The following is a 26,760-nucleotide window of genomic DNA, read 5'->3' on the forward strand; positions in this document are numbered from 1 at the left end:
GATGAATCCTCACTTCAACCTGTTTACTCTACTTTGACGATGAGTAAAACTCCACAAGATCCACAACAGGGTTCGTTTGTTATTCACATGCAGGTGGACAATTTCACATATTTTCTAAGAAGCTGCTCACACACAACACAACTACAGACATTTCAACATCACATCTGTATCTGGTTTAAGGTCCACATGTAGAACTCACCTGGGAGTTAAGGTTGTTTTGACTATTATTTTGAGTTAAGGTTTTACTGACTGTTATTTTGTTTATTTTGACTATTATTTTGTTTGTTTGATTATTATGAGTTAAGATTATTCTGACTATTTTGACTTATGTTGACTAATACTTTATTTATTTTGACAATTATTTTATTTATTTAGATTATTTTGTTTATTTTGACTGTTGCTGTTTTTTTTTACCATTTGACGATCATATGAATTAAGAATATTTTTTTATTATTTATTTATATCATTCTGTTAAAAAAAAAAAATATGATCAGATTTATTGTGTATTAACATGAATTATACTTGTTTCTAAAGCAGAATCCGGATTATTAAACTCCGCAGCGACTCCGAGGTCCACAGCAGCCGAACACTCAGAGCAGGATCTTCTCTATGCTCCGGTCCTGAAGGTAATGACACTCACAGCAACAACTTCCTCTTAATCTCACTAATCACTCTTTTATGGTGATGTTGAACTCTCCACACTACAACTGTAGGACATGTATGCTCCTTTAAATGTGAACTCAAGTGGTGTGTGTCAAAATCAGCCAAGAACACAGAATATATTACGGTGTGATGCAGATACTGGTCCAGACTTTAGTTGAGAGAGATGAATGAGTTAAAAACTAGGGTTGATCCGCTGCAGCGTTGATGAGTAGACGAGTTGCAGGTGTGCAGCCTGTAACAGGTGAATCAGCTCTGCAGCAATCAGAGAGACAGCAGAAACCAGACCGTGATCTCCGTTTGTAGTCCCGCTCACAGCTGAATGAAGCTCCCCTCTTTAAGATGTAGTGTATAAATACAGCGGCGAGCTTTTCGACCAACTTCCCTCTCTCCGAAGGAAACTGTCTTAACGTTTCCTAACCATGGTTTCACATCAAGCGGCAACTGTTATACAAAACGCTAATAATTAATAAGCTAAATAAGAAACCGTGTGGGGAGAGAGGTGGCAGGTGTATTGCCAAGATTATTTTGACATACAAAGAATCTGGTGTTTTGGTGCATAAACAAGAAACATAGTTTCTGTTGGAGGGTGTTATAACTCACTTCCACTCCCCGCTAACTGGTTTGGGATGGCACTTAATATGTTGGACCCTCCATGCGAACACACAAACGGAGTGGAATAGGTAGGGAGAGGGTGTAAGGGGTGGATTGAGAAAGACCCATAGAGACAGACGGGGAGAGCTGGAGACACAAGAGACACGGCCGTGATGATAGTGTTAATCAGTAAATGTTGTCTTCCATAGAAAAGATGAAGGATTGCAGGACACCGAAGCCTCGAAGACGCCGACCTGGTGACAGTCAGAGATCCAGCTGTCGTTGGGACACCTTCAGCTATCTGAGCTCTACATTCTCTCTTTTTTACTTGACTTGAAGATTTCTTATTTGCTAAACTGTTGAAACACACATCTGTGGTTTCACTTACTTCACTCAGTGACCCAGTTAGAGGCCACACAGAGCAGAGACATCTGACTGAAGAAGACTCCGTGTTAATGTGTGAACGAGAAGAAGAAACATTAATAATGTTGAATTTGCAGCTTTGTGTTCAACGGATTTGTGTTGTTTTTTTAACTCAGCAACAAAAGCATGTTATCCAATAATCAGCCAGCAGCTACATGAAACCGTTCATATCTCAACATGTTGTATTTGTGTCTTCTGTTCACTCTGTAACAAGTCATTAACTTATAAATATAGCTACACTTTCCATTTACACTTGCACTTTGTGAAGCTTTAAACTGAATTCAAAACAAAAGATGGCAGATTTTGTATATTAGAAATAAAGAGAGTATAGTGTTTGTGCATTTATTAGTCCTGTTTTAACTGTTCATCTGGACGATGTGATCAGTCAGTACAGCAGCAACAGTTTACTTTTATTGCGGTGTAACAGTGAAACCTCGTCGTTCTATCTGCTCTGTTCACACGTCTGTTTATCAGAAGCAGCTTTTTCATGCCCTCACTGTGGTCGACCACCAGCATGATGCTGTCACATCAGTCCGACTTGAAGCCACACTGATGCATTTATTTGGTCTCTATAATAAACTCGGGGAGTCTTCTTCTAAATTGGCCCACTTTTTAGTTTCTAAAAGTAAACTTTTAAGTGTACTTTAAGTGTAAGAACAGTCAACTTTGAGTAGACAACTAGTTTACATCCGAGTTGTATTTTGTACTGCAACTACACTATGAACTAAACAAGTGAATAGGTATACGGTTAGTTTAATAGTTATATTAAACTTGTAGCCCACTTTTTAGTTTATGAAAGTACAAGTAATATTGACATATTACCCTGTCCTATTGGAAATGTATGCCAAAATGTCAGTACGTCAGTTAGACTGACAGCTATGTAGATATTAGTATTTATCATATTCAAAAACCTCCTGTTTCAGACTAAAAGAGCTATCATAAATAATATTATATCATACAGTATAAGAGCATGCAGGTTAAAATAATAATAATAAAACAATAATAACATGACAGGCAGTCTTGTATTTAGGTTTTATTGAAGCTCTCACACTGGTAACTCACCAGTATGGATAATAACTCTCACTCTGCCTTCTGCTGTAAAACCAAACACCATCATCATCTGTCTCATCAACACGTCTCTTCTTCCATAGAGAACTGTTATTGCTCAAATATTCTGAAACAGTTTATTAATCAGAATTATTTTGAACTTGCTGAGAATACAGACACAGCTCTCTGAATGTGTTTGATCCCATTTACATGTGATAACAATCAGACAATAAACACAACGGAGAAGAGAATTAATGAAGCTTATGGAAGGAATGCAGAGAGGCTGTGAAAGACGAAGCAACAATGAAAGGAGGAGAGAAGAAGACCTTATCTTTAAGTATCAACAAAGAGAGTTTAACACCAGTGACCAACACAGTAGTAGAGATAACGCTCTGACAGAGAGTGATGGAGAGAACTGGGGTTGATATACTGCAGTGTTGATGAGTAGATTGATTACAGGTGTGCAGCGTTTGACAGGTGATAACATATATCCTGAGTATATCCATCTTCCCGATCCTCAGAAACTGACTTATTCATGTGGGGAGAAAAATCAATGTGCAACATTAGCTGCTAAACATGATGACTGTTGTCGTATATTAAGACACAACACAAGCTCTGAACATGTTTTTCATTGATTACATATATAAATGAGTGTGTTTTTAAAGTGTGTTTGTTATATTGTCATTATCTATTTAGTTATTTTGTATAAATTATTCAATAATGACTGCAGGACAGACGGAGATCTTTGGGTTTATTTCATAAAGGACATACAGTATCATCACACTGATGCAACATATTACAAACTGGTAATAAAAAGACAATTTAGAAGTTTAACATGATGCTGAAAACATAAATAAAAAAGCTCTAAATGACATTTCTTGTTGTCAGTGCAATCACAGCCTCCTCCACAACATCTTTATTTACAATGAACTCAGACCATGAAACATCATAACATCCAAAATTATGAATACAAAAACATCATGCACTCTTAGTTTTCAATAATAATTAAAGCAACTGGTTGCATTTGGTTTGTAAGACAGTTCAAATATTGTTGACTCTACAACTCAAAACAACTCAAACAAGGAGAACGTTTATTACATTAGGGCTGTCAGTCGATTCAAATCTAGTTAATCGTGATTAATCGCAAATTAATCACACATTTTGTATCAGTTCAGAGTGTCCCTTAAAGGGAGATTTGTCAAGTATTTAATCCTCTTATCAACATGGGAGTGGATAAATATGCTGCTTCATGCAAATGTATGTATATATTTATTATTGGAAATCAATTAACAAAATAAAACAATGACAGATATTGATCCAGAAACCCTCACAGGTACTGCATTTAGCATAAAAAATACTATGATTTGCTCCAAACTGCATGTGATGATCATAAAGTGGGCATGTCTGTAAAGGGGAGACTCGTGGGTACCCATAGAACCCATTTACATTCACACATCTGGAGGTCAGAGGTCAAGGGACCCCTTTGGAAATGGACATGACAGATTTTCCTCCCCAACTTTTCTCTAACTGGAGCTTCCTCTCATTGTCCTCTGGCTCCTCCAACTGCAGTTTAAATTGATCTGTATTCTTCCTTTTATCTATAGTTTTGTGTCGTCAGCGCTCTGTTGTTGGTCTGTTTCTACCCCCGTCACATGCTGAAGATCTGGGATGCCACTTGAATAACTAGCTTCATCTCCTCTGGTGTTCGGATGATGCTCTTCTTCTGCCACATTTTTATTTCTGTCTCTTCTTCTTCTGTCTTCTCTTTCCACATGCTGCTCTTGCTCTGAGTCCTCATTAATGTCTGCCTGATTCAGCTGCTTCTCTGGCTGACCATTAATACGTTGCTTTCCATGTGTTTCTCCCTCTGTTTTCTGTGTCTCTTCCTCTGTATTCTCCACATCACTGTGTGCTTGTGCTGTCGGGGGCTGGTCAGATGTTGTGTTTTCTTTCCTGGGTGTCATACCGTCCTCTCCATCTCTGCTGTTGGGACTCTTCTCTGGCTGTTCTTCAGTTGGCTGCTCTGTTTTTGGTGAACATGGACCTTCTGTTTCAGTGTTTTTCTTGTCCTCAGTGTTTCTCCCTGCTCCTGCCTGGAGTTCATCTCTTTGTGTGTCTCCCTCATTTGAACCTTGATCTGCTGGTTCATTATTTGTAGATTCAGTGTCCTCCTCTTCATCTTTCTGAGATGGTCCATCCGCTGGAGACAGAGGTGTTGTGTTGTCCACTCCATCTTTCATATCTCTATTATTATCTGTGTGTCCTTCTCTCTCTGTTGGACATGGAGTGGGGTCAATCTTCACCGTCTGTCCTCCTGTCTGGTCAAAATCATTATTTTCTTCATCAGTTGAATCCTGACCTGGAGTTTCTATACTTGTTGACTTGTTATCTTCCTCTTTGTTGTCCAAGTCATTCTTTGCTTCTTCTCCTGTCATGACATGTTGTTGTTGTCCATCTCCATCCATCAGATCGTCAGCTGCTCTTTCAGTATTTGGTTGCTCTGGTTGTGTTCTTCCATCTGTTGGACCTGGAGCTGGTATTTCTTCACTTATTGACTTGACATTGTCATCCCTGTTGTCTGAATCATTCTTTGCCTTTCCTTCTGACCTAACCTGTGGTTGTTGTCCATCTCCATTCATCTGACCCTCAGCTGCTCTTTCAGTATTTGGTTGCTCTGGCTGCTCTGGTTGTGTTCCTCTCTGCTGGACCTGGAGCTGATGTTTCAGTATTTATAGACTTTGTTTCCTCTGGTTGTGTTTCTCCCTCTGCTGAAGTATTGTTAGTTTCTCCTTCTGCTTTCTCCCGGTGTGTTTCCTCCTCTATCTGACATGAACGTCCTGTTTCTTCACTTAAACATTCAGCGCTGTTTTCTTCTTCCATCTTGACCTGATTCGTCATTGTCTCTGTCTCTACTGTGAGTTTCTCTCTGCTGTCTGTTTCTCTTTCTATGAGAGACTCCTGTTCTGAATCATTATTTATAGAGTTGCTCTTCCTCTCTCCTCCTCCCCAAGTTTCTTCATCCACAAGGTTCCTCTTGGTCTCTGTGTGCAGAAACAGCAACAGAAAAGACGGACATTAGCTGCAAAAGCACAACAAGCGTATCAACAAGAAGCTAAAACATTGTTTGCATCAAAATGACTGAAAACAATGAACACCTTTAAATGATAATAATATGGAATGTGCTGTTAAAATGACTGCATAGAAATGGTGTATTTCACCAAAACCAAAGGTGTAAAACCTCTTCCTTATGTCACTATAATGAGTAAAATTAGTATGTTTATACAATGGTTCATATGATATCTTGCGAAAAGTTATCCCTCATTTTTCCTACGAATGTCCAGCGTCAGCTTTCCACTTCAGTCTTTTCAAAATAAACTTCCGTCTTCATAGGAAACAACTTTGTTAGGTTTAGGCAACAAAACTACTTAGTTAGGTTTAGGCAACAAACTACTTAGTTAGGTTTAGGCAAAGATCGTCATCAAGTTACGCCCAACCGGAAGTGGCATTACTTAAGTACATAACAAAAACTACTTAGTTAGGTTTAGGGGAAAGATCGTTGTTTGATTTAAAATGACAACGGAGGGGATGTAACTTGCGTGACAAATAAATCAACGCTGACTTCTGGTTTCACACGGGACACGATCAGCGGTCTCCTGGGCGAAACTCTGGTGTTTTATGACCCACCAATCCCCCCCGACCTCCTCTATACGCTGTGTTTGGCGCTCTTTATACTCCCTGGTTTACAATTACGTGGATTACATATGAATTGTTTTTGTGGGATATATACGAATTACAGTGCGTTACTCTTCGTTGGTATAGCTACGAACGGTGTATGAGAACATCCTGAACCATCTCAGGGTTGTATTAAAAAACTCTTGACTTACTGGTTTTGTTTTGTCTCCATTTCCACACAACGAAGGCGACCACAAGAATAAACAAGATACCGACAACCAAACCAATGATGGTAGAAGCAGAAGACTTAGCACCAGACGAGTCCGTGAATAAATCATCTGAGAAGATAAAATACAGATTATTATTTAAAAATCATCAGTTTCAAGCTAAAACAGTGATCGGAAATATATAACTCATATCTACCTGGAACTTGGATGTGTGTCTCTCTGGTCTGGTTGGTGTTCTTCTGTTGGACTCTACAGGTGAAGCTGTTGCTGTGTCTCTTCTCCACAGTCACTCTGCTGCTGACAGTATAGAGGTCATCAGGACCTCTGACTGTCTCTGGAGGTCCAGCAGAGAGGAGGTTTCCCTCGCCGTCCAGCCACAACACCTCAGGCTCTGGATACCAGCCTTCAGACTGACACTGTAACACTCCACTGCTGACTTTGGTTATCTTGATGACAGTGCCTGATACAGAGAAAAAGAGAAAAGCCAGAAAATAATGAAAATCAAGGGTTGAAATTGATGATTGAAAGAATGCATAATTTACAAAAAGGATGCTCCGTCAACAAGTATGTTCACTTACCGACAACGAGCTGAACACTAGAGTCTGTTTCTAACCCTGGACTGAAGCATCTGTACGTTCCCTCATCAGAGAGTTTCACTTTGGACAGCGTCAGTGACATGTCTCCCTGTTTCAGTCTGTCGATGGACGCCGATGTTCTTCCTTTGTAGGATGGATTCTGATCAACCAGTCGGTCTTCGCCGAACCGCCTCACGTGGACAAATCTGGGGTTCAGGTCAGGTCTCGACCACTCCAGCATCTGGAGAACGGCATCCGTGGCAGGTTTCACGTGGCATGGCAAAGTGATGTCATCACCGACCATTGCCACTATTGGCTGAGGTTGACCAGTCGCCTGAGACTGACCTTAGGTAGAAACATGAAGACAACATGCTCATCAAGAATCCAGAGATCACTGCGTTGTTTTCCAACATTAACATTGGGAATTGAAATTGAAGTGCAGGTTAAAGCTTCATCATTTTTCCATGCATGATGTTGTTCAGGGTTGAGAAAAGACAGAACAAGAATAGATGAAAGAGCAACACTGAAGCAATGTCTACAATATGCTTTAAGCTAATGCTAACATCAACATGCTAACATGCTGGTGGTAAGCAGATATACCTAGTGTGTCTCAATTTGCGTACTTCCGTACTTACACTTGCTATTTTTAGCGCATATGTGCGTTCACACTGAGAAGTAGGACAACATGCAGTGCACTACGAGTACCCCGGATGTTGTATTCATAACGCCGGACACTTCTGGTCGCCATCTTTGCTACGTAGCGGATGGGGAGGGGCCACCAACCTGTTTCAAACTTGTGAAAATGGCGGGCGAGGAAGCTGCAGCGGTTGCGATTAAAACTACGAACACCAAACTATACAAATTTTAGTTATACATGTGCTTTACTGTAGTGAAATAGAAGCCATTATTGGGTTAATGTACCCGTCTGATTTGAATTACTGCCGTTACGGACGTCGTTGACTGTCATCGGCTGATCTACCATGTGCAATTTGAGACAACTCTACCCTGTTGAAATACACGCACTACACAAATAAGTACATAGTGTGCACAGTGTACGACATGGAAGTGAATTGAGACACAGCTAATGTTTACCATGTGCATCATCTTACAACCATCTTGCTTGTTAGAACAAAACATAGTGCAGCTGAGGCTGATGGTAACGTTTTTAGTTCTGCAGGTATTTGGTCATAAACCAAAGTATTGGACACATTGAAAAATTGACCTGATGATGGCGCTAGACGAAAAGTCAGAAGATCATCAAAGTAATTACAATTCACATTCATGTTTTTACAAAGTTTGTGCAAATCTTTCAAATAAATGTAAAGATATCTCCTAGGTTAAGTGACAACTTAAAAAAAAAATATGATCAGATTTATTGTGTATTAACATGAATTATACTTGTTTCTAAAGCAGAATCCGGATTATTAAACTCCGCAGCGACTCCGAGGTCCACAGCAGCCGAACACTCAGAGCAGGATCTTCTCTATGCTCCGGTCCTGAAGGTAATGACACTCACAGCAACAACTTCCTCTTAATCTCACTAATCACTCTTTTATGGTGATGTTGAACTCTCCACACTACAGCTGTACGGCAGGTATGCTCCTTTAAATGTGAAAAATCAGCCAAGAACACAAAATGTATTAGTTACGGTGTGGTACAGGACACTGGTCCAGACTTTAGTTGAGAGAGATGAATGAGTTAAAAACTAGGGTTGATCCGCTGCAGCGTTGATGAGTAGACGAGTTGCAGGTGTGCAGCCTGTAACAGGTGAATCAGCTCTGCAGCAATCAGAGAGACAGCAGAAACCAGACCGTGATCTCCGTTTGTAGTCCCGCTCACAGCTGAATGAAGCTCCCCTCTTTAAGATGTAGTGTATAAATACAGCGGCGAGCTTTTGGACCAACTTCCCTCTCTCCGACGGAAACTGTCTTAACGTTTCGTAACCATGGTTTCACATCAAGCAGCAACTGTTATACAAAACGCTAATAATTAATAAGCTAAATAAGAAACCGTGTGGGGAGAGAGGTGGCAGGTGTATTGCCAAGATTATTTTTACATACAAGGAATCTGGTGTTTTGGTGCATAAACAAGAATCACAGAATAGAAAATTACAATACATATATATATATATATATATATATATGTTTAAAATGAAAGCTTGGCAAGAATATGCAAAGATATATTCTAGGGGATGTGCCAAGGTTCACAGTATTAAGAATAAAAACAGTTTGCAATATACAGAGAAACTAATATAAAACTGACTCACGTGCTCCATTGGTGGCATGGAGAGCTGGAGACACAAAAAGAAACGGTCGTGACAATATTAGTGTTAATCAGTAAATGTTGTCTTCCATAGAAGAGATGAAGGATTGCAGGACACCGAAGCCTCGAAGACGCCGACCTGGAGTGACGACATCTCTAGTCAACTGAATGACTTGAGGCTGAGCTCTACAATTTCTTTTATTTGCTAAACTGTTGAAACACACATCTGTGGTTTCACTTACTTCACTCAGTGACCCAGTTAGAGGCCACACAGAGCAGAGACATCTGACTGAAGAAGACTCCGTGTTAATGTGTGAACGAGAAGAAGAAACATTAATAATGTTGAATTTGCAGCTTTGTGTTCAACGGATTTGTGTTGTTTTTTTAACTCAGCAACAAAAGCATGTTATCCAATAATCAGCCAGCAGCTACATGAAACCGTTCATATCTCAACATGTTGTATTTGTGTCTTCTGTTCACTCTGTAACAAGTCATTAACTTATAAATATAGCTACACTTTCCATTTACACTTGCACTTTGTGAAGCTTTAAACTGAATTCAAAACAAAAGATGGCAGATTTTGTATATTAGAAATAAAGAGAGTATAGTGTTTGTGCATTTATTAGTCCTGTTTTAACTGTTCATCTGGACGATGTGATCAGTCAGTACAGTAGCAACAGTTTACTTTTATTGCGGTGTAACAGTGAAACCTCGTCGTTCTATCTGCTCTGTTCACACGTCTGTTTATCAGAAGCAGCTTTTTCATGCCCTCACTGTGGTCGACCACCAGCATGATGCTGTCACATCAGTCCGACTTGAAGCCACACTGATGCATTTATTTGGTCTCTATAATAAACTCGGGGAGTCTTCTTCTAAATTGGCCCACTTTTTAGTTTCTAAAAGTAAACTTTTAAGTGTACTTTAAGTGTAAGAACAGTCAACTTTGAGTAGACAACTAGTTTACATCCGAGTTGTATTTTGTACTGCAACTACACTATGAACTAAACAAGTGAATAGGTATACGGTTAGTTTAATAGTTATATTAAACTTGTAGCCCACTTTTTAGTTTATGAAAGTACAAGTAATATTGACATATTACCCTGTCCTATTGGAAATGTATGCCAAAATGTCAGTACGTCAGTTAGACTGACAGCTATGTAGATATTAGTATTTATCATATTCAAAAACCTCCTGTTTCAGACTAAAAGAGCTATCATAAATAATATTATATCATACAGTATAAGAGCATGCAGGTTAAAATAATAATAATAAAACAATAATAACATGACAGGCAGTCTTGTATTTAGGTTTTATTGAAGCTCTCACACTGGTAACTCATCACCAGTATGGATAATAACTCTCACTCTGCCTTCTGCTGTAAAACCAAACACCATCATCATCTGTCTCATCAACACGTCTCTTCTTCCATAGAGAACTGTTATTGCTCAAATATACTGAAACACTTTATTAATCAGAATTATTTTGAACTTGCTGAGAATACAGACACAGCTCTCTGTATATGTTTGATCCCATTTACATGTGATACCAATCAGACAATAAACACAACGGAGAAGAGAATTAATGAAGCTTATGGAAGGAATGCAGGGAGACTGTGAAAGACGAAGCAACAATGAAAGGAGGAGAGAAGAAAACCTTATCTTTAAGTAGCAACAAAGAGAGTTTAACACCAGTGACCAACACAGTAGTAGAGATAACGCTCTGACAGAGAGTGATGGAGAGAACTGGGGTTGATATACTGCAGTGTTGATGAGTAGATTGATTAAAGGTGTGCAGCGTTTGACAGGTGATAACATATATCCTGAGTATATCCATCTTCCCGATCCTCAGAAACTGACTTATTCATGTGGGGAGAAAAATCTATGTGCAACATTAGCTGCTAAATACGATGACTGTTGTCGTATATTAAGACACAACACAAGCTCTGAACATGTTTTTCATTGATTACATATATAAATGAGTGTGTTTAAAGTGTGTTTGTTATATTGTCGTTATCTATTTGGTTGTTTTGTATGAAATATAATTATTCAATAAGAACTGCAGGACAGACGGAGATCTTTGGGTTTATTTCATAAAGGACATACAGTATCATCACACTGATGCAACATATTACAAACTGGTAATAAAAAGACAATTTAGAAGTTTAACATGATGCTGAAAAGATATTAAAAAAAGCTCTAAATGACATTTCTTGTTGTCAGTGCAGTCACAGCCTCCTCCACAACATCTTTATTTACAGTGAACTCAGACCATGAAACATCATAACATCCAAAATTATGAATACAAAAACGTCATGCACTCTTAGTTTTCAACAATAATTAAAGCAACTGGTTGCATTTGGTTTGAAAGGCAGCTGGAATACTATGTGATTCCTCTACAAGCAGACAACGTATATTATAATTAGGAATGTCAATTGATTAAAATATTTAATCACGATTAATCGCATGACTGTACATAGTTAATCATAAATTAATCACGCATTTTGATCTGTTCTAAATGAACCTTAAAGGGAGAATTATCAAGTATTTAATCCTCTTATCAACATGGGAGTGGACAAATATGCTGCTTTATGCAAATGTATGTATATATTTATTATTAGAAATCAATTAACAACTCAAAACAATAACAGATATTGTCCAGAAACCCTCACAGGTACTGCATTTAGCATAAAACAATATGCTCCAATCATAACATGGCAAACTGCAGCCCAACAGGCAACAACAGCTGTCAGTGTGTCAGTGTGCTGACTTGACTATGACTTGACCCCAAACTGCATGTGATGATCATAAAGTGGGCATGTCTGTAAAGGGGAGACTCGTGGGTACCCATAGAACCCATTTACATTCACATATCTGGAGGTCAGAGGTCAAGGGACCCCTTTGAAAATGGACATGACAGCTTTTCCTCAACAAAATGTGGCCCCACTTTGGAGCGTTATTTAGTGTCCTTCCCGACAAGTTAGTTTAACATGGTTGGTACCGATTGATTCATTAGGTTTGCTAGAGCCTCTGAAAGACAGTGAGGTCGCGGGTCTCAGAGGGTTGCTTTTCATGTGTTTCTCCCTCTGTTTTCTCTGTCTCTTCCTCTGTATTCTCCACATCACTGTGTACTTGTGCTGGCGGGGGCTGGTCTGATATTGTGTTTTCTTTCTGGATGTCATATAAAATTGAATTTCCCCTCTGGGGATCAATAAAGTGCCTTCTTGGGACTGGAATAGGGTTTAGTATAATTTTAGGACACATATTACTGTGCATTTTTTGTTAGTCATTTTCCTCTGTTTAGAAACACTAGGTGAAGGGATGGCTGCCATTAGTATGTTTTGTTTGATTAGCTTGAGAGTAGTTAAAATAGAGTTGTATTTCTTGTTTATATCTAGTTGTTTTGCCAGCACGGCTGTGATTTTAAGTTCTAGTTTGTAGCCGTTTTACTTATTTATTTTGGCGCCATCTGAAGCCCGTTCTTATTTTTATTTTACATATCAACACACTTGCGATCGCTTTTGTTTGCTGCAACATTGTTTGTGATTGTGTGCAGCCTGTTTTGCATCATTTGATTGTCCAGTGCGTGATCTAACTGAGGAATTACACATGTAATTAGAAAATAACACAGAATGTCTCAAAGTAAGTCTCATCATTATGATTCAGCAGAACAAAAAGTACATCAATAAAAATGTAATCTTTATTACATTTTATCCCAGATTAGATTTAATGTGAATAAATAGATTTACTGTCTCACTTCTTTGTGTTTCAGTTATTCTCAGATTTGCTCTCATGGTTAGTTTGATCACGTTTGTCTCAGCAACAAATCAAAGTCACATGGAGAAGATAAAACAATGATTTGGTAAAAAGATGAACCTCAGTGTTCTTGGTCATCAGCTGCTTCAGATCTCTCTCAGCTTTCTCTTTCTCCTGCTGCTCATCATGGAGCTGTTTGTTAAAGTGGGAGAGAGGAGAGATGAAGTAAATGTTCACATTAATGTCTGGATGAATTCTCATTGTGATCAGCTGGATGATGAAACCTGTTCATACTCAGACAGTTTGACTCAGTTTACTCTGAGTGGATTAATACTGGAAACATAACACTGATTTATCATCTGTTACATCAACAATACTGAATACAGAGATGCTTCTGCTTTAGAGTTATAAAATACCATACCTACTACCTGCAGGAGGAATGTAACTGAATAGTTATACACATTTGTATTACTAGTTCAGTGTCTATCCAGAACATGTCTGTTCACAACAGGCTGAATGTTTGGTCTGTGGTGTTGCTGCTTGCAGCTTTCTAGAGAACTGATCATACAAACAACTAAACACTCAACGCTGCTCTTCATTGGTCCTCAGTAATACACCTGATATAGTTGAGTCACATCACGACTACTCAGAAACACCGGTAGAATAAACTCTGGTTCACGGAAGAAAACACACCAAGTCTGACTACTAGTGGTCAGAAACACTGATGAAATACACTTATCAGATGTATTAATAACTAAATAGACATATTAATAACTTGCTTTGACATAACCTGTAAAGTAGAGCATGGATTTAATTAGTGGAGGTATTTAGCTGGTGGTAAAGTTATAAGTTAGTATGGTAGAAACATCCACTAGTTGAGTTTCAGGTTCAGAGTGGTGCTGTCCCTGTAGACTATCCACTCAGACTAGTTTGGTTGTAACGTTATTCTATCCAGCATCCAGCAGCAGAAGTGAAGTTCAGTCAATGAGCTGCTGTCTGTAAAGACCTGCTGCTGATGACATGCTGGACTCAGTCTGCAGAGAACTAAAGCTCAGAGTGATGTCACTTGTTTATTCAAAGTTTATTCATATTGTCCAAATTGCACCAATCTTGACCCTGCATGTCCTCTGGTCCTGATCGTTACACCCTCCTAGTGTGAAGTAGATTGGACTCTATTATGAAACATGTATTCTAATGTGTCTTTCACCACTTTTTAGATCCTGCAAATATTTTTGTGACAATAAACATCTTCATTGTTCTTCATTCTGATGAGAGTTATGTGTGTGTGTGTGTGTGTGTGTGTGTGTGTGTGTGTGTGTGTGTGTGTGTGTGTGTGTACTTCTCTCTTCAGCTGGCTGATCTCTTCCTTCTTGATCTCCAGTTGATGTTTTGTCTCCTTCAGCTCTTCATTAGTATTCTTTCCACTCTTCATTAATCTTCTTCATCTGTGCATCAGCTGCTTGTTTGTGCTTCATCTAACAGACAGACAGATGAATGTTGATTTTAACTGTTAGTAAATCATAATCAGACACAGATAATCAATAAACATATATTCATCTGTTAGTGTTTCTTTTAATGTGAGAAGTGTTTGACCCTGATGTTCAGTATGAGGTCCTGGAGACGCTGGACTCTTTAACTGCTCTAAAAGATACTAAACATTGTTTTATCACCTCGATACTTCATGACTTTTAACTTGTGTTAAATTGCTTATGGACATCATTATGAACTGATGATTTGTTCCAGTAGTCACATTACTTTTTCTGTATTGTTAAACCTGGTTAAATGCAGTGGACTTTCATCTGCTTGATATCTGTGAATAGTGTTTCCATCTCACTCGTCTCAGTTAAACACAAAAACGTTGCAATATGTGTTTTTGTTGATTTATTTTCTCTGAACCAATAGACGGCAGTAGAGGGACTTTAATCTTGTCAGCACACAATTAAGGAGTGAAAGTGGGAAGAACAAAGTAGGCGTGTCAGTCATCTAAATCCAGAAAGTTAATAATAATCATATTAACCTCTTTTTTCTGGGACTCCAACTCATTCTTCAGTTTCTCCACTTCCCTCTGAGCGTCCTCCCTTCTCTGTGTCTCCTTTAGGAGCTGACTGTGGATATCAGCCTGGTTTCCCTCCAGCTGGTAGAGAAGAGAGACAAGGAGAAAGACTAGATAAGAGACATGCTCTACTTTCAGCCATGGGAGTGATAACACAACACAATCACACCTAAAAACACAACAATGACATGGCTGGAAACAAATCACTATGTAGATGAGAAGATACAGAAAAGGAGAAAAACAGCTAAATACATTGTTGAAAGTAAAATAATTAACCATTGAAGTGTTGTCCTGCAGCTCATTTCCCTTCATCTGAACTTCTGGCTCAGCTTGGTGTCTCCTGTGCTGTTCATCCTGGAGCTGAGTAGAGACACATTCTTTCAATAGAATATATTTTAAAGGAACAAGACAACACTAACAGATAAAGAGGCCTGTAAAGATACACATTCATGTACATCAGAAACCCCAGATAAACATTCTCCGTAACGTTGTTTTGTATTATTATTTCAAAACCATAATGTTCTAATTTTGGAAGAGAAACCTTTATTGGAGAATACAAACACTAACCTCCCTGTTCTTAGTCTGCAGCTCCTCCTCCAGGATCTGAACTCTGTTCTCAGCTTCCTCCCTCCTCTGCTGCTCATCCTGGAACTTCTGTCTGGAGACAATCTGCCACTTAAACTGAAAGAGAGAGAGGAGACAGAGATTAGAGACAAGATGAGAGACATGTCTCTTATTAGGGAATGCAATCATAAATATTAAGTTTATCTCATGGTCTGATTTGTGTGAATTTTTCATTTTCAGTAGAGTTGAGATCACTCAGCTGTTCCTGTTAGAAACTCTGCAGTTCAACAGTTTGACCAGAAAAACACATGATATAAAAACTACCACTTACCCCAGAGGAGGAAGAACGGACTGCAGCGGCTCGGCTTCTTTCCAACTGAGGACAAATGGAGAGGTTAAGAGAAAACGTGACAACCGTCATTACAAAAGACGTGACTTGACTTGGTTAGAGTCCTGTGTTTGTTGGACCCTCCAACCTCCCCACCCGCCCAACATAAGTGGTCCTTCTAACTTTATATTCTACGTAACTAGCTCTGAAGTTAGACTTCCGTCACGACACAACATGCTACAAACTCCACGTTACAACCGTCACTACAGAACACTGCTCCTTCATGCATGATATATTAATAGGTACAGCAAAATAAAGGTAGAGAGATGAACCTCCATGTTGTTGGACTCCATCAGGGTCTGCAGGTTGGTCTCCATCCTCTGAATCTGATCCTGGAGCTGCTGGACTTCAGCTGCTTTGTCTTTAAACTGTGAGGAAAGAGAAGATGAGAGACAATATATATAGATATAGATATATTAGACTTAGATGGAGAAGCCAAAAAAAGAAAACATATTTTGAGAAAAAGATATAAACCTCCTGAATGTTGGCGTCTGATTCCTTCTGTTGGTTCTCCAACTTCTTCTTCAGTGTCTCCACTTCTTCCGTCTTCAGCTGTTTTTCCTTGCTGAATCCCTGGATCATATTAAGACATGTGACTGAACATCGTATACAATCACCCATCAACCCCAATCATCTGATTTCTGCTGAATAACCAGTGAGAAAGCTCAGCTCTATATATAAATTATTATAAATTCTGCATTTCTGCAGCATGTGGGATGTAAGATATGTTTCCCCCTCAGTATATAATGTACAAGTTCTGAACCTCTTTCAGGGCTGCACAGTTTTATCTGTTTATGAATCCAGTCTGATTATCTCTGTGTTTGGTATTTGATATATATATAAATACTGTATATGATATAAATGTATTGTATATATTGTACCTTTATGATGACCACTTACCAAAGGTAATGGAAAGCCTCTACGGGTTTTTCTAGTTCTCTCCAGCTGGAAGGAGGAGGACATGAAGAGACACATGAGAACCACATTAGATCATGAGAGTAATGATTCAACCTGATGGTTCAGTTACACTGAGTACAATATGAACAAGTAGCTTCATATTCAGTCAAGTGGATCTCAGTAAACACTTTGATCATCTAGTGTTCCTCAAACAGCAGAAATGTTGAGTTGAGAGTCTGTCTGCAGGTTAGAGGCTCAGATGAGAGAACTCATTCAACCTGATCTATCTCTGTCTCTATTGATTCTGTATTCATAATAGAGAGATGAAGATGAAGACATGAACCTCTTTGTTCTTCTTCTCCAGCTCTTCCTTCAGGCTCTGCAGCTCGTTCTCGTTCCTCTTCTTCTCTTCATGGAGCTGCTGCAGCTCAGCTCTTTTAGTTTCTATCTGGAAGGACAGAGACAAGGTGGAGAGAGACAATGAGAGACATGTTGAATTATTAATTATTAATTTATTTAGATCTGGTCGTAACCTGCACAAACTACTGTAGGTTTGATCTACACTATGGATGACAAAATGTGACTTCAAACTGAAATCAATGTGTTATATTATTAAAGAGAACATGAACCTCAATCTTCTTGGTCTGCAGCTCCTCTTTCAGGGTCTGAACCTCCTTCTGCTGCTCCTCCTGGAGCTGCTGTTCCTCCTGGAGCTGCTGCTCAGATCTCTTCTTCTTAAACTGAGGGAAGAGATGATGAACAGAGACATGATACAAGATATGATTTTATTATATAACATACCATACAACATGTTTTCCTTGCATTTCTGGCTCATCTTTCTTATTTCTGTATTTTAATCTCCTCTAACGTTTGCTCACTTCTTCATCTCTTTGTCTGAATCGTGTCTCTTCTGTACCATTTCTGCTGAACCTCTGAACATCAGTTAACGTTAGCTCTCAGTCATCACTGCTCTTGTTCTCTTCTTAGTTCTTTTTGAAACATAGATCCTGTTTGTTCAACTTGCTCAGATCAGATTTTATTTATAGAAATGTCCTGTTTCTTTACTTACATGTTTGCTCTTCTTCTGCTTGTTTCCCTTCAGAACCTCCATTTCCACCGTTTCATGTGTCATGAGCTGCTCTCTCTCTCTTTCTTCAGTGACACACTGATCTTCACTTTTATTAATTTCAGAACCGTTCTTCTTTTCTCCTTTTTCAGTTTGATCCCTGCAGTTTCTCTTTTTTTCTGTTTGAAAACATAAAGACAGTAGAGTTAAAGTATAAAAGACATGTACATATCACAGCATATGAGACATTAGAGTCTACAATGAGGTATAAAATGGGTTATAAAAATATAAGACCTAACAATTTGACTGATTGGAAATAAAAGTAGACATACCATCACATTTTCTATCAACATCATAACCTGTAAAAAACTGAAATTTTCATTTTCAATTAAAATGTAATTTACAAAATTCATATCACTATTCCCCATAAAACCTGTGAGAATAACTTTTATTAATAAATGTGTGACTTACTGATTTTGTTTAGTCTCCATTTCCACAAAACAAAGAGAAGCAACAGAATAAACACGATGAAAACAGCCAAACTAACAGCTAAGCCAGTTGTGACAGGAGAAGAACTGGACAGGAGGTTAAAGAAATCATCTGAAATGATAAAACACAGATAGCATTACATTATTAGAAATCCTTAGCAATTTGAAACTAAAATAGTAAATCACATAATAAATAAAAATTTTTTTTTACTTGAAATAGAGATGTGTGCCTCTCTGGTCTAGTTGATGTTCTTCTGTTGGACTCTACAGGTGAAGCTGTTGCTGTGTCTCTTCTCCACAGTCACTCTGCTGCTGACAGTATAGAGGTCATCAGGACCTCTGACTGTCTCTGGAGGTCCAGCAGAGAGGAGGTTTCCCTCACCGTCCAGCCACAACACCTCAGGCTCTGGATACCAGCCTTCAGACCTGCAGTCTAACATCACTCCACTGCTGGCCTTATTGATCCCTGCTAAAGTTATGACGGGTGAGGAGACAGCACCTGATGGTGAGTAAAAGTAAAAATGTAAAATGGTAGAAGTGGAGCGCTTAGATAGTGCATGGTCAAATTAAGATTATTTGAACATCCTGAAAGGTGGCTATCTAATGACACAAGGAGGCTTTAAAAAAGAGCAAAACATGCACCACAAACATACATATCATGCACTTACCAACAACTAGTTCAACAAAAGATTGCCGGTCCAGTCCTGGAATAAAACATCTGTATCTTCCCTGATCGGCGATTTTCACTTTGGACAGTTTCAGTGAAATGTTTCCAGACTTCAGCTCGTCGAGGAACAGTGATGTTCTTCCCTCGTAGGATTTGTGTTTTTTACTCACGAGTTCTTGACCAGAACGCCACACATGGACAAACCTGGGGTTCAGGTCAGGCCTCGTCCACTCCAACGTCAAGTCAGTAGCATCTTCCGCAGGTACCAGATGACATGGCAAAGTGATGTCATCGCCAAGTGTTGCTACTATTGGCTGAGATGAGCCTGGAAAGACAAATTTATAGTTTAATAAAGGAAGTACAAGTTATCAACTCCAATAGAGAGGCGAAGTCAGTATTGGATCTTATTTTGGAAAGCAATATGAACGGTAGCCAACAAGACATATTTTTTTGATCCCATTTGAATTGCTCCATGAATCACACATTATGATGTTTGTCAATTTAAAACATAATATTGCAAGTCAAGAAAGTCTCAGTTTGTTATCAGTAAGTATCAGACTGTGAAAATACGTAATTAGAAAGACGAAACAACCAAAAGCACGGTAGTGACGTCTCTCTGAAGCTACGATGCCAACGGGTCGGATCCTTCTTTCTCTTCCCGGATAATAAAAAGACCAGGAGTCTCTGATAAAACACATCAGGTCAGATAACGGTTCATCTGTGACTGGAACATAGCTAAGGTAGCTAGCTAGCTAGTGTTGGTGACGTTTATTTCGTGACTTGCAAAAACGTGTTTTAAATTGACGAACATCATTTCAATCAGGAGAGATCCCACATCGAATGAACAATCATTCATTACATGGTGCATGATAAGAAGACTTTGGCGATTAGACTCCATCGTGATGTATTATATCAAAGGGGGTAGTGATGCCGTGATGAGATTAGGTTTATTCCCCCCAAAAGAAGTAGTGTATAATTAATTGTTTTCTACACTACACAAATAAATGACCTTACTGCAGTTGTGGATTCCTAAGCAGAACTAGAAACTAGACACGGGAAGAAATGTTTAAAAGTAAAACAGTTATAGTTACTCCTCCATAACCCCATGATGTGTGAGCGAGGACACATTAAACCAGTGCAATGAGTGATGTCATATTAGAATATTTGCAATGAGTTATGTCATGTGGGAAAAGTGCAAAATAGAGGTCACATTAGACCAGTGCAATAACTTTTGGTGACTTGTACGAGAGATGGTTTCACATAAAACTAAATGATAGAACTGAGGCTTTCTTGACTTGCAAAATTATGTTTTAAATTGACAAAAATCATATGTGTGATTCATGATGCAATTCAAATGTTGACTACCGTTCTTATTTTTCCTAAAGTAAGGTCCCCTGGGGTCCACCGGAAGGGGCTTTGCGTCTCTATAAGATACATTATTTTCCTTTATTATACTTTTCTATTGTGCTTGAGCAATCAAGTGTTTTCTGCAGCAAAGTTCTTTTGACATTATATTAGAGCCAAAAGATAATATTTCTAGCATTTTAGCCTTTATTGATGGTAGACAGTAGAGACAGACTAGCTCTGGTGATCACCCCGTAGTATTGACTTATTAGTGACATAAAAGTGACCCATTGAGACTGTATTTGTGTGTAAGTTACCTCTACAGGAGTGTGTTAGGAGAAGGAGGAAGACCAAAACATGGAGTGTTCTGAGATGAGTATTTAGGGTTTTTCCATCTGTGTTGAAAAGCATCATGGAGCTCTGAAAATGAACAGAAACCAGTGATAACAATGTTAACTTACAGAGAGTAGGGCTTTTTAATACTTCTTTATGTAACACTTGAGCCAACAATGAAGTAATACCTAAGCATGCTTAAAAGAAAGAAGGCCTGAAACAATCCAATCTCTTGGGAAGGTATTCCGCACTTTAGCATTTTCGTGTGTCATTTTTACCCCTCGAAACAAAACTACAGTAACGACTGCAGATAGGTCTAGGAAAAACATCAAGATTGGGCTTAAAATAAGAATGTAAACTAAGTAAAATATGTCACTCAAAAACATCATTAACGTAACTTCAAAATAACTCAACAACACTCAGGCACTCAATCACCGGTGTCCTGGTTGAAAGTCCTGAGTTTGTGTTATTCTGCATCACTAGCTCTGAGCGTGACGTATTTAATGTTTTTACATTGCAGTCAATACAGACTCAAGGTGTAAACATGACAAGCCAAAAGCAAAAACAGCGTTGTTATTGCACGTGAAATGCCATATTCTGTGCTCTACTAGTAAGTTACACATATTATATGTCATCATATTATATCCACTGTTTGATTCACACAAACTCTGCAGATACAAACTCTTCTACAAATGTTTACAAAGTGTCATGACTTTTTTTACTTTCACTTTTAATGCTTAAGATTTTAAAGCATCCCACAGTGAACATAACATGTGTTTTGAAGCTCAGTTAATTATACTTGAAACCTTTCCATGTTACAAAGTCAAATATCTCCTATACATTACTATAATCACAATAAAGACTGTCACAGTAAATCAGCTTTGTGTTAAAACAGGTGTCTTGTTAAAATGCTCAAAATTCAAATAACATTTCAAAGCTGTTCAAATGAAAACAATTCAACTGTAATTGACTTACATTTGAAATACATTTTGCGTCTGCATGCAATTTTCCCTTTTGACACAAAGGCTATAAAACGGTATTATCTGTTCTCAAGTGGAGTTGTACTTGAGAGAGACCAAAACTCAGAATGCAGACACAGTTTTTATAAAGGTTTCTAATGTATTTTAGATTAAATGTCAGACAAACCTGTTGAATGTTGCTCGTCCCAGTCTCCTCACATGACTGTGTGGCAAAGTCTGTAAATCATTGATAGTTTCCCGACCTTTAGTTTGATTATCAACTGCCTCATTTGCAAATCTAGCAACGGCTCAGTCATTCCTTCTTCATAAGTTCTATTAGTACTTATTCAATGTTGTATTGTTTCCAGTGTGCAAATGTCTCTGAAACCGCAAGAGACATTTCTTTCTGTTGCAATGTTTCATCAACAAACTCACCATTAAAGCCACATTAATATGCAGACTCCTGCACTTAAAATTACAATTATTACAGATATATAAAACATGCAGTGTCAAGATTCAAACCAGACATGTCTGTTTCTCTTTGAGTGCCTCGGTTTATGATCACCTGAACTTTGGCCTCATTTGCCAGGTAACCGGTTACAAAATAATACATAAATTAGTCGGTATCATAGTAACACTAACACCGGCTCTTTGTTTTGACAGTTTAGGAGAAGCAAATGTTCATTAAGGCAGATTACAGGCCTGCTATTTTACTGCAGGAGGCAGGATAGGACTTTCAATTCTCATAACACCTTCAGTATCAGCCTTATTTGTATTCAGTGTTTGTGGCTGGCAAATAACCTGGAAGTGAAATAGAAAGATAAAAGAGAGAAACAAGGATATCTGATATCTGTAAATACTGTAGTTGCCCTGGAGGATCTTGAATATCATGTAGCTGTGTTTGAACATTAGAGGAAACGGTCACCTGCTACACCAAAGGGTATTGGCTCTACAGCAGCATTACTGGTCAGTATGCATGACTCTGCTGCTTGTGATGCGATCCCTGGCCAACAGGAAACCAAGGTTCAGTTTGATGGGTTAATTAATTTCATTATTGTATGGTAGTATTTTTGAGGGGTTTAGATAATCAGCCACATGACGAGTAATGGGGTTACAAAAGATTTCAAAAAAACAAACAAGTCCGTAATCGGGCAATTTGATTCTTTTTGCAAATTCATAAATATGCGCCTGTCTTGGCAGCTAATGGTGATATGGGGGGGGATTGGGCTCTACTTAGCCGAATAAAAGACACACACATGGAAAACTGCATTTAAATCAGCATCAGCATTGATTACGTTTACGTGCACACAATATTCAGTTTTTTGCCCTTATTCCGAAAAAGACAATATTCCTATATGCTGTATACATGGCTAATGAAAATGAATATTGCACTGATATTCACGTTTACATGCAGCCGTTCATACTCTGATTAACGTAACCGATGGTGGACACAGCCTCCCTCTTTCATTCCTTCAACCTCCTTCGTGAAAAGGTCGGAGATATTTGTATATACCAAAAAAACTGTTTATATCCAAGTCTTTCATGATGTTCTTTGTGAATGAATGTACAATGTAAACAGAATGTACCAATACCAGATGCAAAATTATATCCTTATGTATAAAGATTTTTATTTGTAAAAGAAAACACTTGACATTACCCAAAGCAAATATTTCTCAAATATGTACATCAGCATCTGGACTCAAACATCGAATCAAATATCAAACATTTATCTTTATATATCTTCATTACAGAAAATGCAGTATGGAAATATACAGTATATTGAATTGAATTAAAAACAATACAAAAAGTAGAAAAACATAGATCTGATGAGGTCTAATATAAATATTCAATCTGGTAAACATACAAAATACAAGTTCCTGAGTTACGTTACCTCACATTTAGATTTTGAGATTAATTTGTTTTACTCTTTGTCTTTATAACATTTGATGATGATGATGATGATATATATATTTGCCTTAACAATGAAGAATGTTCTCCAGTAATGCAGCAGCAATAAAACAGTTAAATTTTTTCAAACAAAATGTAATGAAGTTTGATTTGATATTACATTTAGTTGCTCCCACATCAAAAAGTAATGTGACTTAATGTTCACTGGTCATTACTATAATATGTGTTTTTGCATTAAGATCTGAGTCATGATGTTCCTGATTTATAATGTTAGTTAATGTGGGAATTTTCTCTCATGACCCTTTCCTGTTGCTGATAAAAGCAGCTAAAAGGTAAGATAAGCTAAAGAAAAAAGAAGTAGGCACACAAAAAAAAGGAAATTAATTAATATCCTTCAGTGACTATAAACTGAGTTGATGTTGTATCTCTCCAGTGTGGTTGATGAGGGTGAACTGCAGTTTGTCTCTATTGCTCCAGCACTTCAGGTCCTTCCACACCAGGTCAGAGGGAGGATAATTGGAACCATAATTTGGGACCCACATCTGTAAAATGCAAAGGTCACAGACTTACTAGCAGTAAGTTAAATCATTAAATAATCAAAGTAACAAAGCATTATTATTATTATTATTAAATTTAGTTTCAAATGGAACTCAACAACAATGGTGAAAGACAGAAGAACGAAAAGGACAATAGCAACAACATAAATTAAGAAATCATTAACGACTTACATTGACAGTGTTTCCAGACCAGAGTGTAAATGAACGATCAAATGTGTATGTGATGGGTTTTGTATCGTTGAACTGTCCTTGTAATATCCAGTCTCCCAGTAGTTGTTTCTACAGGAGGTAAATTGGGCAGGATAGGGAGGATGAGAGAAAGAAAGACTAATGAATGAATGTTACAGTTGAATTAGTTGTGTTTATAAATGACATGAAAACAAGAGAAAGTGTATTCTCAGGTAAACAGCAGGCAGGCTGTTCTCATACACCGTTCATAGCTATACCTACAAAAAGTAATGCACTGTAATTTGTGTATATCCCAGAAAAGGAAATTGTATTCAATCCACGTAAATCGTGCACCAGGAAGTACAAACAATGGCAAACGCAGCATATAGGGAGGAGGTCGGGGTGGATGGGCGGGTAAAAAAAAAACTGACTTTCACCCAGAAGGCCGCTGTTCGTGTCCCTTGTGAAACCAGAAGTCAGAATTTACTTATTTGTCACGTAAACCAACGTAAACCACCTAAATCTAACCGAGTGGATATTTTCCTAAACCTAACTAAGTAGTTTTGTTGCCCAAACCTTACTAAGTAGTTTTGTTACCTAATCCTAACTAAGTAGTTTTGTTATCTAAATCTAACTAAGTAGTTTTGTTATCTAAACCTTACTAAGTAGTTTTCTTGCCTAAACCTAAATAAGTAGTTTTGTGACCTAAACTTAACTAAGTTGTTTCCTTTTTTGAAAAGACTGGAGCGGAAATTAAAATTTGCCTCATGCGTTCCCAGACACTCGTAGGAAAGAAACCACGGTTAATGAGGAATAACTTTTTGTAAGATATTATACAAACCGTTGAATGAGGATTAGTTGCAGCAGGTCATTAGCTTGGTTTGAACGGTCCATCTCTGGATACACTTAGATAACATATTGCTAGACATATAATAAACACTTATAAAGTACTCATACAGTGTCCATACACACAAAAAACAACATTACCTGCTGGGATGTGTTTATGAGACGGATATATTTGCCCTGTTGGTCGACCTCAATGACAATGAGAGGTTCTGTGGTTGAGCTCTGACTGGCTGAGCTGCTGTTGTCCTGATGAAAGGACTGAGAATCATCAGCCTCCAGGACATTGCATCTGCTTGTGTTTACCTGAGAGAGAGACAACAAACAGATTAGTCATTCAACACTAATGAAGTAACCAACAGACGGATGCTGATCTTTCAGCAGTAGATTAATGCAGGAAGTGATGGTCTGAACCGTTTAACTGCTGACTGAAGTTGTGTTCTGACTTTTTAAGCTGTTAAAGAGAATTTTTTGGACAAAGTGAAATTCAAATTTTTCTATTTAGTTTGTTTTTAGAAATATTAAACAGTATTGATTGTTAATACATGTTCCTCTAACAGTAGGTTGTGTGTTCAGACAGACAGGAGGAACATTTTAGACGTGGTGCGAGAGCAAACAAAGTCAATGGAAAGATGTTTGCTTCAGACTTAGAAAGGTCAGAGGTCATACTGACTTGTTCTATGGACAGCTGCTGTGGCACTTTGTGGTCTGTTCAGTCTCAGATTTGCTCTCATGTTTTTTCTGATTTGTTTTGGTTTCAGACAAATATCAATTATTTGTGAAGAAGATTAAAATAAAGTGAGATGAAAACAGATACATTAATAAACAGTGTTTTAGGTAATAAATGAACCTTGGTCTGCATCTCTTTCTTTAGGTTCTCCACTTCTTTCTCAGCTTCCTCCCTTTTAGTCTTCTCATCATGGAGCTGCTTCTCAATCTGGAGGTAAAGAGAGATGAAGAGAGACATTTAGTTTCATTCAGTACTTTATTTAGTCCACATTATATCCTGATGAACTAGTTTCTGATTGGCTGGATGTTGTGATAATGTGCACATAGTTAGTCTCAGGTTTAACCTGTTTACTCTGAGCACATCTAGACTGTAAATATCAGGTACTTCATTATACTATTACACTACGGTACTGTATCATACACTATAATATACACTACTAAATTCAGTACTCTTGCACTATTTGCACTACCATTGGCACACTGTCACTTCACTGCTGTACTTATGTTATCTTTTATTTTATCTTACTTTATTCTATTCGATTTGATCTCTTTTTAAGGTGTATTGGTGTTGCAACTGTTGTTTA

At 38.0% G+C, this 26,760-nt stretch overlaps 3 protein-coding genes across 3 annotated transcripts in view; all 3 read right to left on the minus strand.

The window, feature by feature from the left end:
* Nucleotides 1–26,760, minus strand: part of LOC141761342 (uncharacterized) — a 251,683-nt gene that overhangs the window by 97,052 nt on the left and 127,871 nt on the right. Inside the window, exon 7 of the mRNA XM_074624677.1 lies at nt 26,298–26,384. Coding sequence (XP_074480778.1) covers nt 26,298–26,384 — 87 coding nt within the window. The remainder of the gene's footprint in view (nt 1–26,297; nt 26,385–26,760) is intronic.
* LOC141760460 (uncharacterized) lies at nt 3,459–7,659 on the minus strand. Its single transcript, XM_074623311.1, has 5 exons — nt 7,202–7,659; nt 6,820–7,083; nt 6,609–6,734; nt 5,433–5,765; nt 3,459–5,251 (listed from the first exon to the last, which is right to left on the minus strand). Exons 1-5 carry the CDS (start codon nt 7,500–7,502, stop codon nt 4,323–4,325), a joined length of 1,953 nt encoding a protein of 650 aa, XP_074479412.1. The 5' UTR covers nt 7,503–7,659; the 3' UTR covers nt 3,459–4,322.
* On the minus strand, nt 18,908–20,442 carry LOC141761245 (butyrophilin subfamily 3 member A2-like). Its single transcript, XM_074624576.1, has 3 exons — nt 20,427–20,442; nt 19,337–19,660; nt 18,908–19,167 (listed from the first exon to the last, which is right to left on the minus strand). The coding sequence occupies exons 1-3, from the start codon at nt 20,440–20,442 to the stop codon at nt 18,908–18,910; spliced, it is 600 nt and encodes a 199-aa protein (XP_074480677.1).

The sequence above is a fragment of the Sebastes fasciatus genome, chromosome 22, assembly GCF_043250625.1.
Source record: "Sebastes fasciatus isolate fSebFas1 chromosome 22, fSebFas1.pri, whole genome shotgun sequence".
In the NCBI taxonomy this organism is placed as follows: Eukaryota; Metazoa; Chordata; class Actinopteri; order Perciformes; family Sebastidae; genus Sebastes; species Sebastes fasciatus.